The sequence below is a fragment of the Oratosquilla oratoria genome, chromosome 33 (assembly GCF_046742065.1).
Source record: "Oratosquilla oratoria isolate Oo_2021 chromosome 33, ASM4674206v1, whole genome shotgun sequence".
Classification (NCBI taxonomy): domain Eukaryota; kingdom Metazoa; phylum Arthropoda; class Malacostraca; order Stomatopoda; family Squillidae; genus Oratosquilla; species Oratosquilla oratoria.
In genome coordinates this window covers 27,705,541-27,725,540 of record NC_134809.1, presented here as the reverse complement: position 1 = coordinate 27,725,540, position 20,000 = coordinate 27,705,541, and the positions used below count along the sequence as shown (strand labels likewise).

The 20,000-nt window shown below is 40.7% G+C and overlaps 1 protein-coding gene across 3 annotated transcripts in view; it reads left to right on the top strand.

Moving 5' to 3' along the window:
• Nucleotides 1–20,000, top strand: part of LOC143017817 (Kv channel-interacting protein 4-like) — a 312,910-nt gene that overhangs the window by 253,066 nt on the left and 39,844 nt on the right. For all 3 annotated transcript variants that reach the window (XM_076172720.1, XM_076172718.1, XM_076172719.1), the window contains exon 5: nt 17,921–17,991. In XM_076172720.1, the coding sequence (XP_076028835.1) occupies nt 17,921–17,991 (71 nt within the window). The remainder of the gene's footprint in view (nt 1–17,920; nt 17,992–20,000) is intronic.

The following is a 20,000-nucleotide window of genomic DNA, read 5'->3' as shown; positions in this document are numbered from 1 at the left end:
CTCCTCCTCCTCCAGCTCCTCCTCCTCTTCCTCCTCCAACTCCTCGCCATCCCCCTTCTCTTCCTCCTTCTCCTTCTCTCACTCCTTCTCCTCCTTCTCCTCCTTCTTCTCCTTCTGCCACTCCTTCTTCTTCTCTTCTTTATCCTCCTCCTCCTTCTCGTTATCCTTCTCCCATTCCTCCCTCTCTTCCTTATCCTTCTCCACTTCCTCCTCTTCTTTCTTATCTTCCTCCTCCTCACCCTCACCCTTCTCTTCCTCCTCCTTCTCCTCCTCCCCCAACTGCTCTCCCTCTCCCTTCTCTTCCTCCTCCTTCTGCTCCTCCTCTTCCTCCTGCTCCTCCCCTCTTCCTCCTCCTCCAGCTTCTCGCTCTCCCTTTGTGCCAATCCTTATCTGTACTTCGGTTCGTTTGCCACTATTTATATCCACTTCTCCCCTTCTTTCTTTCTCTCTCTCTCATTCTCTCTCTCTCTCTCATTCTCTCTCTCTCTCTCTCTCTCTCTCTCTCTCTCTCTCTCTCTCTCTCTCTCTCTCTCTCTCTCTCTCTCTCTCTCATTCTCTCTCTCTCTCTCTCTCCTCTCTCTCTCTCTCTCTCTCTCTCTCTCTCTCTCTCTCATTCTCTCTCCTCTCTCTCTCTCTCTCTCTCTCTCTCTCTCTCTCCTCTCTCTCTCTCTCATTCTCTCTCTCTCTCTCTCTCTCTCTCTCTCTCTCTCTCTCATTCTCTCTCTCTCTCTCTCTCTCTCATTCTCTCTCTCTCTCTCTCTCTCTCTCTCTCTCTCTCTCTCTCTCTCTCTCTCTCTCTCTCTCTCTCTCTCTCTCTCATTCACTCTCTCTCTCTCTCTTTCTCTCTCTCTCTCTCTCTCTCTCTCTCTTCTCACTCTCTACTCTCTCTCTCTCTCTCTCTCTCTCTCACACACACACACACACACACACACACACACACACACACACACACACACACACACACACACACACACACACACACCTCTTTCTCCATCTCTCACTCTTTATCTCCTCTCCGTATCTCTCTCAATCTTTCTCTTTTGTCATTCACTCCCTCTTTCCTTCTCTTTCTCTCTCTCCCTCTCTCTCCCTATCTATCTGTTTCTCTATCTTTCTATCTCCCTTTATTTTATTCATCTCTCTCCTCTGTTCCTCTTTGGAAACTATAGTTAATTCCTTCCCTGTTTCCCTCCCTTCAATCTCCTCCCCCAGTTTCCCTTTACCCCATCTTTGATAGTCTTCCCATTTCCCTATCTCTCTCTCTCTCCCCTCCCCCGCTACTTCGTCACTCCTTCCCGCTTCCAAGGACAGAGGCGCTGGTTATTGGCAAAAAAAATAATAATAATAAAAAAAAATAATAGAAAAAAATTCACCCTCCGACTACCCCCTTCCCCCTTCCTCCTTCCCCCTCCTCCTTCCTCTTCCCCACTTCCCTTTCTCCTCCCCGTCTCCCCTTTCTCCTCCCCCTCTCCCCTTCCTCCTCCCCCTCTCTCCTTCCTCCTCCACCTCTCCCCTTCCTCCTCCTCCTCTCTCCTTTCTCTTCCTCCTCTCCCCTTCCTCCTCCTCCTCTCTTCTTTCTCTTCCCCCTCTGACCTTCCTCCTTCCCCTTTCCCCTGCCCCCTGTGCCCTCTCCCCTTCCTCCACCCCCATCCTTCTCCCCCTTCTCCCTGCCCCCTTCCCCCTTCCTCCTCCTTCCTTTCCCCTTCCTCCTCCCCCCTCTCTCCTTCCTCCTTCCAACCTGTTATTAGACTCGCAGCATGGTTTTCGGCGTCACAGATAATGCAAAACCAACTTGATAGAGTTCTTCTATGTCATGCCTCGTGAATATGACAAGAACAGAGTAATCGACATATTTCATCTCGACTTCTAGAAAGCCTTTGATAAGGTACCTCATAAGAGGTTAATGTCGAAAGTTCGAGCCATGGGTATTAGAGGAACAGTGTTAAATTGGAGAGAAGCCTGGTTGATAGAAGACAGCTTGTAGTCATTAATGGGGCGTCGTCTAGTTGGTCTCCAGTTACCAGCGGAGTACCCCAAGGATCTGTATAAAGTCCGCTCCTCTTCATCATCTACATCAATGATATAGATGTTGGAGTTGCGAGCCGCATAGCTAAGTTTGTGGATGACACAAAGTTGGGAGCAAATATCACGGCAGCTGAAAGTATAGAAACTCTTAGGTTAGACTTAGGGGAAGTGAGAGAATGGTCTGAGAAATGACTGATGTCATTTAATTTGGATAAGTGCAAGATCATGCATATCGGGCATGACATAGCAAGTACAGAACTGGAAAAAGATTTGGATGTCTTGATTAGCAGCAACCTCAAATCCTCAAAACAGTGTATAGAAGTAGAAAAGAAATCACAAAAGCTTTTAGGTTACACCAGATGACAGTTTCGAAACCTGAACCAAGAAATAGTCTTGACATTTTACAATTCTCTAGTTCGTCCCCATCTGGAATACGCCGTCCAATTCTGGTCGCCGAACTTGAGGATGGACGTGCAGAGGCTAGAACGAGTTCAGGCACGAGCAACGAAACTTATTCTCACCATGAAACGCATGGGTTACCAGGGGCGTCTCAAGGCTTTGGGGCTCTTTTCTCTAGAAACCAGGAGATTGCGAGGACAGCTAATAGAGGTTTTCAAAATATTTCAAGGGTTTGATAACATTGACTATCGACATCTCTTCAGCTTGAACGTGAATGCCCCTCGCAATCATGGGTGGAAGCTCATTTCCCCTCGTTACTCTTGTGACAAGGTTGGTAACTTTTTTTACCCACGAGTATATGTGCAACACTTGGAACAGACTAACAAAGGACGGGGTAAACAGTTCCTCTGTTGAGCAGTTCAAAAGTCGGTAAGACAAAGTGCTACAAACATTAGTGTAGGTACTGGTGTAATCTTTTAACGGTACCTCCTGGGTTGTAAAACCTTTTGAGGTACTAAGATTCCTTTTAACTCCTTCCCCCTGTCCCGTCCTCTTCCCCCTTTTTTCCCTCTCCCTTCATTCTCCCCCAACTTCCCCTGCCTCTTTTCTTCTCCTCCTGCCTATCTTCCTCCTTGCCTCCTCTTTCTTTTTCCCCTCTTCCTCCATTCGTCCTCCCCCTTCTCCCTCTCCCCCCTTCGTCCACCTTCATTCACCCATTTCAGCCTTCTTTCCTACCTGCCTTATCCGATAGCTTTCATCTCATCCTCTCCACCCCAACTCCTCTTCTCCCCCCCATCCCAGATTTCCCCCTTGACCTATTTTCCTCCGCCATTCTCTCTTCCTTCGATCATTCCTTTCCTCCCACCCCCACCCCCCTCTCTCTCTCTCTCTCTCTCTCTCTCTCTCAAAGGATTACAAAGGCGGAGCATGCCGACAGGAGACCTTTTGGTCCATATCTAGGTCAGATGCGGAAAAAAAAAATTCATAATAATAAAATAATAAAAACTATAATGTAAATAACAAATAAAATACATAAATAAATGCATAGGTATAGTTAAATAATAAACAAACAGGTAAATAGTAAATAATAATAAATTGACATATAACTCTCTCTCTCTCTCTCTCTCTCTCTCTCTCTCTCTCTCTCTCTCTCTCTCTCTCTCTCTCTCTCTCTCTCTCTCTCTCCCTCTCTCTCTCTCTCTCTCGTTCCATTTCCTATTCTTCATTTCATCCCCACTTCCGCCTTTCTCTTTCCATTCATCTTCCTTTCATTTCATTATTTACGATTTCTTTGTCTCCCCTCTTTCTTCCCTCATATCCCCTCTGATTCCTCCTGTCCCCTTTTCCTTCCCTCGTTTATTCTGTTTCTTCTTTTCCTCTTTCCCTGTGAATCGTCTCGTATAGCTTCGAGGTCAGGCCAGGTCAACTGATGACGTCATCGGAAGCATCCTGGTTTCTCATTTGCTTAGTTGTGGGTTCGTATAATTTCGAAGTCAGGTCAGGTCAACTGATGACGTCATCGGAACCGTTCTAATCTCGCATCTGCTTAGTAGTGGGCTCAAATCCCGCACTCCTGTCCGATTCCCAGCAGTGATTGTTAATTACCTATCCCAACGTGAGTCCCACAAGGCACGTACATAGGACAAAAAGTGACGGCTTCGGCCGCAGATACTCAGCGTCTCCTGGCGTATGCTCATCCCACGACCTCTATGCGGTCGTTGGTTACGTCACTAATCTATAACAATTTTGTAAACATGACAATTAATCTATGATAAAAACAAGACCTTTGTATACAAGCTGTCTATAATATTTAGACTAAAGATTTCCTTTCTTTTACTTATAGTTTCGACAAGGTCTCTCTTACTGTCAACTCTATTTGCAGTAAAAACTGGAAAAAAAAAATTTTACTTAGCCATAGTGCTGGCACGAAACGTCACTCACCACTTTTCAGAACATTAGCGCACCCTCTTGCCTCAATTCATCATTTTCCAGGACATTTGTCCATTTCCTTGCCTCGTCTCCTCTTCGTTTCCTCCTCTCTCTTCTCCACTTCCTCCTCGTCTTTTCGCTCAGCTCCACGCACGCATGCATGCATAGACGCGCGCGCAAACGCACGCATACACACATATAATATATATATATATATATATATATATATATGTATATATATATATATATATATATATATATATATATATATATATATATGCGCACATACATATACAGACACACGCACACATATGTCCAAACATATACCCACATATACACACATATACACACACACACACACACACACACACACACACACACACACACACACACACACACACACACACACACACACACACACACACACACACACACACACACACACACACACGCACACAAAAACACAGTCCAAAACGTGATCCAAGACCGTGGTGATTCACACTCACTTCCTTTCCTTTACCTTCCCTTGCTTTTCGCTTTCCTTCTCTTCTCTTCCCTTCCCATCTCTTCTCTTCTCTTCCTCTTCTTTACCTTACCTTCTCTTCCCTTACCTTCCCTTTCGCTTCTCTGCTCTTCCTTTCCCTTCCCTTCCCTTACCTTTCCTTGCCTTAACTTGCCTTACCTTCCCTTACCTTCCTTTCCCGTACCTTTCCTTACCATCCTTTTCGCTTCCCTTCCCTTCCATTTCTCTCCCTTTACCTTCTCTTCCCTTACCTTCCCTTACCTTCCCTTCCCTTACCTTCCCTTTCGCTTCCCTTACCTTCCCTCCTGCCCTGCGAGGCGTAAAGGAGTGTGAAGCTAATCCTCCCGCTTGGAAGAACCTGAAGGCGGAGCGGAAGGAGGAGGAGGAGGAGGAGGAAGAGGAGGAGAAGGAGTAGGAGGAGGAGGAGGAGAAAAAGGAGAAGAAGAAGGAGGAGAAGGAGGAGGAGGTAGAAACGAGAGAAAATAAGGGAACGAGAAGACATATGAAGACGGGAGGGAAGATGAGAGAAAGGTAGAGCAGAAGGAGAAGGAGGAGGAGGAGGAGGAGAAGGAGGAGGAGGAGGAGGAGGAAGAAAAGGAGGAAAAGGACTAATAGAAATAGGAGGGAGAGGAAGAGGAGGAGGGAGGCATGGAGAAATGAAGGGGAGGAGGAGATATGGGGAAGGGAAAAGGGAGAAGGGAGAGGTATGGGAAGGAGATGGGGACAGGAAGTATGGGCCAGAGGGGAGCGGGGGAGGTATGGAGATGGGAGGTGGGAAGGGGAAGGAAGGAGAAAGGTGAGAGGAAGAGAAGGAAGAGGAGTGGTATAGGAAGGAAAGGGGAGAAGGAAGGAGATATGGGGAGGAGAGTTGGGGAGAGTGAGGAAAGGGGAGGGGAGGGGAAGGAAGGGGAAAAGTGAGGGGAAGGGAAGGGAGGGAAAAAGTGATGGGGAGGTAAGGAAGGGGAAGGAGAAGGAATGGGAGAGGCATAGGGAGGAAAGGGGAGGGGGAGAACATAAGAACATAATAATGAAGGAGACTGCAAGAGACCATAAGGCCTACACAAGGCAGCTCCATATCCATCACCACATGTCATCCCCATCCATAAAATTGTCTAACCGTTTCTTAAAACAACTGATAGTTTCAGAACTTACTATATGGTTACTAAGTCTATTCCATTCGTTGATCACCCTATTAGTCAACCAATTCTTGCCTATTTATTTCTTAAATCTAAATTTGTCCAGTTTAAATCCATTACTGCGAGTCCTGCCCTGTTGTTTGAACACCTTTATTAGATCACCCTGCACTCTGCGTCTTTCCAGAGAATGTAAGTTAAGTTGCCTAAGCCTCTGCTTGTAAGGCAAATTTCTGAGTCCATGTATCATTTTGGTCATTCTTCTCTGTACTGCTTCTAGTGAATTGATGTCCATTCTATAGGGTGGAGACCAAAACTGCACCGCATAGTCAAGGATGGGCCAAACTATCGCTAGATAGAGTTTGATAATAACCTCTGCACTTCTATTCGTTACCGTCCTAGCAATGAAACGTAATGTTCTCTTAGCTTTATTCCTGACACTAATGCACTGTTTCCTAGTTTTAAGGTCCGGACTCACTAGAACTCCCAAGTCTCTCTCGCACTCAATTTTCTCTAAAAACGTGTTTTCTAAGCTGTATCTATTTTCGGGGTTGGGTAGTCCTACGTTTAACACGCTACACTTAAAGATATTGAAGGTCATTTGCCATTTCACCGACCATGTGAACAATTTGTTAAGATCATCCTGCAGAATCTCTGCGCCGTCTCCTGACCTAATTAGGCGTTCTATTTTAGTGTCATCCGTGAACTTACTAACATCACTATTTATCCCATCGTCTAAATCGTTTATATACATAATGAACAACAAGGGACCCAAAACCGAGCCCTGGGGAACTCCACTAGTAACATTGCCCCAGGAACCCCACTAGTAAGGGGAGGGGAGGGGAAGGGGTAAGATAGGAATGGTGAATAAGACGATATGAGAATTTGAGAGTTACCCTCAACAGTGATGTTGAGTTTAAAAATTGCTCTAAGAATCGAGTTGAGAGTTTGAGACTTGTTCACAAGAGTGATCTTGAGTTTGAAAGTCGCTCTCAGAATGAAGTTAAGAGTTTAAGCGTTACTCTCAGATGAAGTTGAAAAGTCTGAGAGTTACTCTTAGAGTGAAATTGAGAGACTGAGAGTTACACTCAAGAAGGATGTTAAGTTTGAAAGTTACTCTTACCGTGAAGGTGAGAATTTGAGTTACTCGCAAAGTGAGATTGAGAGTTTTAGTTACTCTCAAAGTGAAGTTCAGTGTTTTAGAGTTACTCTCACAGTGAAGTTGAGAGTTATGGAAGAGATTCTAAGATACTCTTAGATGAGATATAAAAAATAAAAGAGAGGTATGAGGAGAGGAGTGGAGGAAAGAAGAGAAAGGGTGTATTGAGAGGAAGAGAAGAAAGGTAAAAGGAGGAACTGAGAAGGGTTAGTAGAGGAGAGTGGAAGAAAGGAGAGGAGGATGTTAAGGAGCGAGGAAGGAGGAGAGGGAGGAGGAGGAGGAGGAAGAGGAAATGGAACAGAAGAGAAGAGAAAAGGGAGAAGATTTTAGGGAAAGAATATTGAGAAAAAGAAAATGGAGAAAATAGAAAGTGGGAAAGGAAAAAACAAAAACAAAGGAAAGAAAAAGGAAAGGAAGGATACAGGTAATAGGAAGAGATGGGGATTAAGGAAGGACGGAGAAGAGAAAAAATAGAGAGAGAAAGAGAAAAAAATAGTAAGGTTAGAAAGAGAGGGGCGAAAATGGGAGGAAGGAGAGGAGGGAGGAAGGAAAGAAGGAAGAAGAAGGATACAGATAACAGAAAGAGAGGGAGGCTGAAGAAAGACGGAGAAGCGGAAAAAGAGAAAAAGAGAAAAAAAGGGGATTGGTAGGGGGGAGGAGAAGGGTGAAAATGGTAGGAAGGGTATAAGGAGGAGGAGGAGGAGGAGGAAGGGAGGAATGAGTGAGGGAGGGAAGGAGTGAGGAAGGGAGGGAGTGGGAGAAAAAATCATTATGGAAGAGGGATCTTGTTAAGAATGACGTGTTGTCGAACAGAGGGGGAGGGGGGAAGGGGAGGGGGAGGGGGAAGGGGGGAGACAGGTGCACTGCATGGGGTTGTAGGTGATTGGTGGTGGTGGTAGTGGTGGAGGTAGAGTAGAGCTGTGTTGGAGAAAGAGGTGAAGTGGGTAGTGAGGAAGATGTGATGGAGATTTGTGATGAAGAAAGATATGATGAGAGAAGTGTTGGAGATGTGTTATATATTTGTGGTGAAGTTGATAGACACAGTGGAGACGGAATATTGAGTTGGAGATTTCTGGTGGAGATAGATACGGTCCAGGAGTTTGGGTGGAGAACTTTGTGGTGAAGATAATTTTATTTGTTGGAGATAATTTATTGTTGGAGAAAACTCCTGGTTCTCCTCAGCCCAGTGTTGGAGATGAATGGCGAGACAGCTCAGTGTTGAAGGACACATATTTAGAGATACCTGTTGGAGATAAGACATTGTGATTGGAGATCATAAGGCTCAAGAGATATGTAGTGGACAGATATCAACTATAAAGATATCTTTTTTTATTTATTTTATTCTATTATTATTATTACTTTATTTTGTTGTTATTATTATTATTATCATTATTATCATTATTATCATTATTATTATTATTATTATTATTATTGTTATTATTGTTATTATTATTATTATTATTATTATTATTATTATCATTATTATTATTATTATTATTATTATTATTATTATTATTATTATTATTATTATTATTATTATTATTATTATTATTATTATTATTATTATTATTATTATTATTATTATTTTATTATTATTATTATTATCATCATCAGCATTATTATTATTGTTATTACCATTATCATTATTATTATTATTATTATTATCATTATCATCATCATCATCATCATCATCATCATCATCATCATCATTATCATCATTACCATGATTGTTATTATCACTATCATTATTATTATTACTACTATTATTATTACGAATATTATTATTAATTATTTTTTATATATTCTTGTATATATTTTCTAAGCCCCACTGGGGTCCCCACGAAGCTAAGGCCTCCCTAGACTCGGGGACCCCGTCCAGGCCTTTGTTACCAAACCTTTGTTCCTTGTAGAAGATTGGTAGGGGAGAAACCTTTGTAATTTGGGCTCCCACTAGGTGTCCTTTGTCGAAGTGAATCGCTGGCTTGACTTAATGCCTTTATTCAGGCTAAGTCCAGATGATTGTTAGGGTGTCATAATAAACACCAACATTATATATTTATTTGGCAATAACCAGAGCTTCTATCCTCTTATTCCTCGTCCTACACCTCCTCCTCCTCCCCCATTCGTTCTACTCCTCCTCATCTTATTCCTCGTCTTACCCCTCTTCCTTCCTCTCCTCCTCCTCCTCTCCTGACTCTTTCTACTCATCAAACTCCTCTTACTCTTCGTCCTAACCCTCCTCCTCTTCCTCCTCCTCTTCCTTCTTCTCTTCCTCCACCTCCTCCTCCCTCTACCTCTTCTTCCCCTCCTCTTATTCCTCCCCCACCCATTCCCTCTTCTCTTCCTCCTTTTCTTTGTCTCTATTTTACTTTCTCTGCTCCTCCTCCTCCTCCTCCTCCTCCCACTCCTCCTCCTCCCACTCCTCCTCCTCCTCCTCCTCCCACTCCTCCTCCTTTTTTGTACCTCTCTTATTTCCTCTCTTCCTCCTCCTCCTCCTCCTCCTCCTCCTCCTCCTCCTCCTCCTCCTCTGCCTCCTATTCCCACTCCCTCTTCTCCTCCTTCGCTTCCTTGTCCCTCTCTTACTTCCTCTCCTCCTCCTCCACTCCTTCTACTCCCCCTCCTCCTCCTCTTCCTCTTCCTTCTACTCCCTCTTCTCCTCCTCATCCTTGCCTTGGCCCTCTCTTACTTCCTCTCCTCTTCCTCCCATTCCTTCTCCTCCTTGCCTCTCTCATGTTTCCTCTCCTCCTCTTCTTTCTCCTCGTTCACCTCTTCTTCCTCCTCATAAAAACCCTCATACACCTCCTCCTCCTTTTCTCCCTCCTCTTCGTTTATCCCCTTCCCTTCTATTCCTTTCAGTTCCCTTCCCTTCCCTTCCCTTTCCCTCCTTTCCCTTTCCCCTCCCTTTCCCTTCGCTCTCTTTCTTTCCCTTCTTCTCCCTTCCCTTTCATTCCCTTTCCCTCCCTTACCTTTTCCTTTCTTTCCCTTCCTTCATTTTCCCTCCCTTCTCTTTTCCTCCCTTTCTCTTCCTTTCCTTTCCCTCCTTTTCTCTCCCCTTTTCCTCCCTCCCCCCTCCCTGCCCTTCACCTCCCTTCCCTTTCCCTTCTTTCCTCCCTTCCTTTTCCTTCCTTTTACCTCCCTTTCCCTTTCCCTCCCTTTCCCTCCCTTCTTTTTCCTTCCCTTCCTTTTCCCTCCCTTTCTCACCCTTCTATTTCCCTCCCTTCTCCTCCCCTTCCTTACCTTCCCTTTCCCTCCCTTCTCCTCCCCGTCCTCACCTTCCCTTTCCCTTCCTTTCCCTTCCTTTCCTTTTCCTACACATCCCTTTCCTTTCCCTCCCTTCTTCTCCCCTTCCTTACCTTCCCTTTCCCTTCCTTTCCCGTCCCTTCCCTTTCCTACACATCCCTTCCCTTTCCCTCCCTTTCCTTCCCCTTCCTTCTCTTGGTAACCTCAGTCGTTACTGAACTCGTTCTGCTCTACATGCTCTCTTTCTCTCGTTCCGTCCCTTGTACTCTCTTTGTCTTCTCTCTGTTATCTCCGGCTACAATTACATTCGCTCACCCTTTGATTGTCTACATCTTGTTTGCCCGTTTGTGTCTTTTGTTTGGATATGGCACACAGACGCACGCACACACACACACTCACGCACACACACACACACACACACACACACACACTTCAGCGAATGGACGGCTTGGATGACGTTCTGAAGAAAACTGAAGTCTGTGGAACCCAACGCAAAGAGAAGTGCCTAGTGTTTTTGCAGGGTGGGGGGGAAATTGCTCGTGGAGTAGTGGGAAAGTAGGGAAAGAGGAAAAGGAGAGGGATTACTGAGGGAAATGGAAGGAAATGAGGAGGGAGTAGACTTGGCCCAGCCAGACAAGCGGAAGGTAAACAAAAGACTGAGTGAGGATGACATGTCTAATAAAAATGTAAAGATTAGAAGTATAGAGAGGAGCAATACAGAAGAAAGTGACGAGAATATGTTCCAGGGATTTAAAGAGGGTGGGGGGGACACAACCCCCCCCCGACTGATAAGACTAGAGGAGAGAGTTGATAAGGTGATCGAGGACTTGGAGCGTAAGTTAGGTAACGTAGACTCCATTTTCCAGAGAATTGAAAGGTTGGAACAACTAGAGAAGGCTAACAGAAACTTAACTGAAGAAATAGAGGACCTAAAAAGACAGTTAGGAAATGTAAAGGAGGAGAATGAGAAATTGAAGAAGAATAGTAATGAAAACAGAGAGAAAATAGCTACAGAAGCTAAAAATTGGAGAATAACTCAAGAAGGGAATAAGGTTTCATTCACTGACATAGTCAAACAGCAATTGAAAGAACATAATGAAGACTCAGTTATTAAAGTGATGAGACAAAAGGAGAATATAGTAAGAGAATTAGCTGACAAAAAGAAATGTATAATTATATTAGGAATGGAAGAGAAACATAACCCAGATAGAACCGCAAGAATCAAGGAGGAAAATGAAAGAGTAAGCAGTTTATTAAAATTAGTCCAGGAAGATGAACCAGAAATCATAAAGGAAATTGAGGAAAAATTCAGACTCGGAAAATATAGTACAGATAAGACCAGACCAATTAAGATTAAATTCAGGTCACAAACAACGGCAGAGAAAATTCTATCCAAGACAGGGAAACTAGCAACAAATGATCAATATAAAAAGGTATGGATAAAAAGAGAAATGAATAAGGAGGAAAGAGAGGCAGAAAAGCAGAAAAGAATTGAAGCTAAGGCAAAAAACGAGGAAAGAACGGAGTCAGAGAAAGAGAGATTCTATTGGAGAGTAGTGAACATGAAAATAAAGCAGTTCGACATACTAAAGAAAAACATAAGGGAAACAGAGAATACAATGGAAGTGGCAGAAAACTAAGAGTGTCTTACACAAATATAGATGGATTGATAACAGGATTGAATGAACTGAATGATTATTTGAAAGAAAAAGAACCGGACATAATGGGAATTGTAGAAACAAAATTAAAAGGCCCACTACCACCCAACAGTGTAGGACATGATACATACAATTATTGGATTAGAAACAGAGAGAAAAAACAAGGGGGTGGAGTTATGTTCCTGACTAAGAAGGATATAAACGTGAAAGGTGTCATATATGGAAAGAATACAGTAGAGATGATTATGATAGAAGTGGAAGACCGAGATAAGAAGAGCAGAAAATTTGTGATCAATTATGTGCCTCCGAAAACAGCCTCATGGGAGGAGAGTGAACATAAAAGTATGTTAGAGGACACAAAGATAGCATTAACTAAAATAATGGAAGACGGAGGAAGAATAGTTATGATGGGCGACTTTAATTGCAAAGAAATCTGCTGGGAAGAAATGACAGTAAAGAGTGGTGATGACTCATGGGGAAATGCTCTACTTGAGATGATTACTGACCATTCAATGACACAATGGATACAAGAGAACACTAGGTATAGAAATGAAGAAGAACCATCGAGGCTAGACTTAATAATTACATCTGAACCTAGAATAGTGGACAAGATTGAATATAAAACACCAATAGGTAAAAGTGACCACATATTGATTGAACTGGAACTTAATGAAGAAAAATATATGAAAAGAAATGAACAATATAGAAAAGGAAGAATGATGTATGAAAAAACAAACTTTGATAAAATAAGAGAATTCTTCCAACAAGAAAACTGGGAAGAAATATACAAAGAAGAAACAACAGTGGAAGAGAAATGGAATATTTTGACAAAAATTTACAAAAAAGGAGTGGAAAAGTATGTCCCAAGACAAAAACAAGAAAAAGAATATGTAAAATGCTGGTACAACAAAAGTTGTAGGGAGTTAAAGGACAAAAGAGACAAAGCCTGGACCAGATGGAAAAAAGACAGAAGACCTGAAAAATGGAAAATATATACTGGTTATAGAAATGAATATGTACAAAAGTGCAGAGAGGAAAAAAGAAAATATGAAAAAGATGTTATAGAAAAGTGTAAAGATCAACCAAAACTATTCTACAGATTTGTAAACAATAAACTGAAAAACAAACAAGACTTAGAGAAATTAAGACAAGGAGGAGTTGAATACACTGAGGAAATGGAAATGGCAGAAATTATGAACAAACATTTTAAATCAGTGTTTACAAGGGAAAATATACAACCTGAAGAGATTGAGTGGAAGGAAAAAGTCCCCCCTATGGAAGAAATAGAAGTAACAAAGAATGAAATATTGACACACTTGGGTAATTTTGATGTCAGAAAATCGCATGGGCCAGATGAAATAGCAAACTGGATTCTGAAAGAATGCAGGAATGAACTGGCAGACAAAATACATAGCATAATAAGCAGTTCCTTAAAAGAAGGAAAAGTTCCAGAAGATTGGAAAAAAGCAAATATAGTACCTATATATAAAGGAGGAAATAAAGAAGAACCTACCAACTATAGACCAGTCTCTCTAACAAGTACAATAGCAAAAATATGTGAAAGAATTATCAAAAGTAGATGGGTAAAATACTTGGAAAAAAACAACGTACTAAATCCAAGGCAATTTGGATTCAGACAAGGACGATCATGCGTCACCAATTTAATATGTTTCTATTCAAGGCTAATAGATATAATACAAGAAAGAGATGGATGGGCTGATTGTGCATTTCTAGACCTAAAAAAAGCTTTTGACAAAGTACCACATAAGAAGTTGCTTAAGAAATTAGAATATGAAGGAGGAATACAAGGTAAATTGCTAAATTGGATGGAAGACTTTTTGCAAGAAAGAAAAATGAGAGTAGTGATAAGAGATCAGCACTCAAAATGGAATGAAGTAATAAGCGGTGTCCCGCAGGGAACAGTTCTGGCCCCAATAATGTTTGCTATATATATTAATGATATGGATGAAGGAATTGAAAGCTATATGAGCTTCTTTGCAGATGATGCAAAACTACTGAAAAGAGTGAAAACTGAAGAAGATTGTGAATCACTACAGAGAGATCTAAATAAAGTACAAGAATGGAGTAGGAAGTGGGAGATGGAGTTCAATACAAAAAAGTGTAGTATAATGGAATTTGGAAAAAGCAAAAACAGAATAACAGGATCTTATAATTTGGGAGAAGAAGGAATAAAAAAAGTAGAAAATGAGAAGGACCTGGGAGTCATTGTTATGAATAATATGTCACCTGAGAAACATATAAATAAGATTTTTGGAGAAACTTATAATTTAATAAGAACAATCAAAGTGGCATTTACATACCTGGATGAAGAAATGGTGAGGAAAATCCTAATCACCCTGATAAGACCAAGATTGGAATATGCAGCAACGATATGGTCACCAAGTACAAAAAAATGTATAAAAAAACTTGAAAGAATACAAAGAGCAATTACAAAACTGGCACCAACACTCTCAAAACTATCATATGAAGAGAGACTACAAAAACTTAAACTACAGACACTAGAGCAAAGAAGAGAGAGAGGAGATTTGATAGCTATTTACAGAATCATGAAAGGCATAGAAATTACTGATAGAGAGAATCTGATAAAATGGGATGACAGAAATACAAGAGGACACGGAAAGAAAATATAAAAAGACAGCTATAGAAGAGATTTTAAAAAGAACAGCTTTCCTCACAGAGCAATAGACAGTTGGAACAAGTTAGATGAGAAAGTGGTGTGTGCAAAAACAATACATGAATTTAAAAATAGTTTAGATAAAATGAGATATGAAGACGGGACCCCACGAGCATAGCTCCCCTTCCCGTAAAATACAACTAGGTAAATACAACTAGGTAAATACACACACACACACACACACGAGCGTATGAGTACGTCACGTTGCCCCTGTTCCCGGATATTATCTCAGCTTGGTAACGTGATCGAGTCTGTGTGTGTGTATACATATATATATATGTATATATTTATATATATATATATATATATATATATATATATATATATATATATATATATATATATATATGTATATATATAGATATATATATGGAAATAAACTCTCCTGCTCTGTTGGGATTCGAACCCTCGCCTGAGCGGCTTGCTTCATAGAAGGCGAAGACCGTACCGTCACGCCTTCTACGAAGTAAGTTGCTCAGGCGAGGGTTGGAATCCCAGTAGAAGAGTTTATTTCCAAATGTCATAATGACACAATATATATATATATATATATATATATATATATATATATATATATATATATATATATATATCTGAGAGTAAACCTGGTTATTCAGCCGGTGGGGGTGGGGGTGGATGGAAGGCCTAGTACAATCTGGGAGGATCTATGTTCTTTTAGCCGCCATTTTCATTTAGAATCAGTCTCCCCCCACCCCTGACCTCTCTTTGGAATGAGTATTTGCTAAGCAGATCTAGCGGTTTTATCCCTTTGGGTACAATGTTGCATCGAATAGGTGGAGATATAAGGAGTTTGGACTTCCATGAGTATATATAAGATTAAACAATTAAACAGTAAGTGAATAAATAAATGAATAAATAGATAAATGAATTAATAGAAATAAGAATTTTGATCAGTCCTATTTCTACTGTCGCTTTCCTTGTTAGTCTCCCGACTTGAATCTCTAGGAATTCAAAAGCGTCTCGACATTTTCTTAGCTTCAAATCTCCGGCTAGAATGATTTACTTCTAGATAGGCTATGAATAAATAAATGAATAAATAGATAGGAAAAAAATAATAGATATAATAATAGATAATAATAATAATAATGATAATAATAATAATAATAATAATAATAATAATAATAATAATGATAATAATAATTAATAATAATAGTAATAATAATAAAAATGATAATAATAATAATGATAATAATAATAATAATAATAATAATAATAATAATAATAATAATAATAATAATAATAATAATAATAATAATAATAATAATAATAATAATAATAATAATAATAATGTGTATACATTGTGACGAATGTGGATAGGAGGTAAAGGGAACACGGGCTGAGGGAAATACTTTTATTCCTGACTAGTTTCGCCTGAGTGGCTTCTTCAGGAGAAGCCACTCAGGCGAAACTAGTCAGAAATAAAAGTATTTCCCTCAGCCCGTGTTCCCTTTACCTCCTATCCACAATAATAATAATGAAAATAATAGTAATTGATGATGATGACGATGACGATGATGATACTACTACTACTACTACTACTACTACTACTACTACTAATAATAATAATAATAATAATAATAATAATAATAATAATAATAATAATAATAATAATAATAACCACATAATGGAACTGGTAATAATGGTAGTGATAGTAATGATAACACAATATGTTAAGACCGGAGGAGCTACTGTATGTAAGGACCAATAGGTCTATCGCTTTTCGTTTGTCCATGAAACTTCTTGACCAAAATCTCTAAGACTTCACCTCTTTGGTGCGATATTGTCCCCACAAGGATAGAAACGCTGGTTATTGTCCACCTATCCCTACCGTGTTTTGTGAACTGGGAGCGGGAGGGAGGGGGGGGGGTTAGGTGCATGCATGGGTGGGTAGCAAGCCCCCAACCTATTCTTCCCTTTTTTGGGGTGGAATAATGACCACTGCTTGGGGTGTATGTGGAAGCGTTGTAGTCTTTTTTTTTTCTGAGTCATTAATGTATGACATTAAAGAATAAAATTAATGGATTTTTTGTCTGTCCCACCCCTTTATTTGTTAAGTAATTAAGCTAGTCTGTTTATCCTTTTGTTTGTTTATTCATTTATTTTATCTTATTTTTTATTTATATATATCTTTTGTGGAAATGGTGGGGTTTGGAGGTGAGCGCTGTTTAGTAGGGAGAGAAAGAGTGAGAGAGAGAGAGAGAGAGAGAGAGAGAGAGAGAGAGAGAGAGAGAGAGAGAAAACCATTTAGTGTGTATCGTGAAGAAAAGTAAAGAGAGACAGAAATAGAGAAAGCTGGTGTGTGTCGGGAGGTAAATCGGAGAGAGAGAGAGAGAGAGAGGGGAGAGAGAGAGAGAGAAGTACCTTTTGCCAATCTCACCCCCATGTTCCCTCCAATCATTCAACTATGTCAAGTTCTAGGCTGTCTGTTCCTCTTAGTGTTTGTTCTCTTCACTGACAGGGTTCTACCTCTCACTTCACTAAATTTTTCTGTCTAGGAGAATTAAATTTCTATTTTCTTATTTCTTCTGTACCTTTCTTCCGTTAATTCTTATATAGTGCGCTCCAAAGGAATCCCCCTAGAGTACGTATGCAGGATCCTACGTGAGCTTTGCAGTGACGTATTGATTTCTTTAGTCCTATGATCTTTAACTTTATATTTAAGATCCTCCCCATAGGGCATGATCTTACAATCGTGAACCAATTGAATTTTCTCCTCTTCCACCCTTTCACCAATAAGATTCGTTGTTACAAGTCTATATGGCATTATTGTTTACTTAAAATGATCTCGAATCTCTGCATATCTCACTTAGGTTACAATGGAATGCCATGTCAGCAATACACTCGAGCCCCCAACCGATATTTGCAAATAAGAATTTTATTACCTACACAAGGCGAAAAGCGGACTTAGGCAATCCTCTCACTTGCTCGCTATATTGTTTTCATAAACACCTAACCCATAAAATGTAACACCCGTCTTCTATCCCACTTTCTATCTTCTTTTCTATCAGTGTGTCGGGAGGTAAAGCAAAAAAAAAGAGAGAGAGAGAGAGAGAGAAGTACCTATGTACGGACCAATTAGTTCATGGTAGTTCTGTGTCTTCCCATTCTTTGTAGACTGATTTCCGATTCCCTTTCCAGATGCGACGGCCTACGCTCACTATGTCTTCAACACCTTTGACACGGAGCACAACGGATCCATAAGTTTTGAGGTAAGACATGGAGGGAAAGGAAGGGAAGGGAAAGGAAGGGAAGTGAGGGAAGGGAACATGGAAAGTAATGAGGAGGAAGAAGAAAGGAGGGAAAGAAAATGGGAAGTTAGGGTAGGGGGACCTTAGGAATCTTAGATAAAAATTGGAAGGAAGAAAAGGAGGAAAGGAAGGAAGGAGGGAAGGGAAAGGAGAGAACGATGGAAGGGAAAGAAGGAGGCGCGGGATGTGATGAGGAGGAAGAGGAAGGAAGAATGGAGCTAAAAAAGGAGGGAAAGGAAGTGGGAAGAGGGAGAAGTTTAGAAGTTTCGAGGTTAGATTTGCAGGAAAGGGAGAAAGGGAAGGAGGGAGTAGGGGAAGTGAGGGGGAAGGGAAAAAAGGAGAGAAAAGAAAATGGAGATTAAAGGAGGGAAACTTTGGAGTTTCGAAGTAAGACATGAAGAGGAGGGAAGGGAATAAGGGAGTGAATGGAGGGACTATGAGGAATGGTGAAAAAGGAAGGAGGAAGAATAGAGATAAGAAAGGAGAAGATAATGAGAAATGGGGAAGGGAATGGAGGAAAAAGAGAAAGAAGGAGAGAAGGGAAGGGAAAGGAAGGAACATGGGAAGTAAAGAGCAGGAAGAATGGAAGGAAAGAAAATGGGAAATGGGAGTGAAGAAGGGGAAACTAAACAGTTGTATTTTTAAACATAATATGTGGGGTGCCAGTGTCCCAAATTCACGTAGTCTCAAGTGATTCCCACTTGCCATGGCTGTCCGAACACTCAGGGCCAAGGTAGCAAAGTATTACACCTAAGGGCCTCTTACTGTAAGCCCCTCTATTCTTAAATATTACACGAATTATATTGTCATGTTTATCTTTTTTCAAACTTGAATATTTTCATGATTATCAAGATTTATTTGTGTAAGATACAATCGGATGTATTATTTGTTTATTTCATTGTTAGTCAAGATTTATTTTAGGATTATCTTTATTCATATCGCTAAATACAATCGGATGTATGATTTATTCATTTATTCTTTTTATTAATCATGATAATAAGATAGATTATATTAAGAAGGCAAGAATACCATAATTTAGTGGTATTGGATTGATTGATTGATGATACGAACGTTAATGTCACTAAGTAACGACGATTGTCTGAATGTCCATAACAGAAGAGACGAACATTCCATCGGGACACCTTGTCCCTTTGTTCCTTTCGTAATTCGTATACCTGGTGTTCGAGTTCCTTGAGGCTGAAAGAAACTTTGCGCAATTGAATTCTTCCTTCCTTCAAGTCACAGCAGTTAATGAAGGAGGAAGTGGGAAAAGGAAGGTCCGTTTCACACGTATCGACTTTTCGCCGTGCGCCGTCCACGACACGACGTCGTGCTTTCATATAAGCATAGATGTGTGTGGACGTTTTCACACCTGTGGAAGTGTCCATAGACACCAATGGTTATTTGAGAGCATGACGTCTTCATGGACGGCGCACGGCGAAAAGTCGATACGTGGAAAATGAGCTGAACAGGAGGCTGAAATGATTCGTGGAAGGATAATAAAGCTTTAGGAATAGAAAACGGGATTATTCGTTGTCACAGCTAAACGCCTCCAGGCCAAACTTTCATGAAAAATATTCCTCCAGTGCCGTTCTTAAAAAAAAAAAAAAAAAAAAAAAAAAACTTGAAAAAACACGCTTTAAAACAATCTACAATTTGAGAAAAAATCGACTCTTTAGAAAAATATACTCTAAGAAAAAAAAAATCTTCCGCTGACGTGCTCCTAAAAAAAATCTACTTGTTAAGAAATAGGAAGAGGTTCTTCCACCACCATGATCTTGAAGAAGGAAAAATCTTATTCTTTAAGAAAAAAAGTTAATAAAAAAAAATTCTTCTTCCACCCTCCACTACCCAGCAGGAAATACCCTCCCCCGGTAGCAGGGTAGATAGATGGGCGTCTTCGAGATGAGAAAGAAGGATAATTGACGTCCTGCAGCTCCATCAAGCGTCAATCACTCTTTCCATTACGT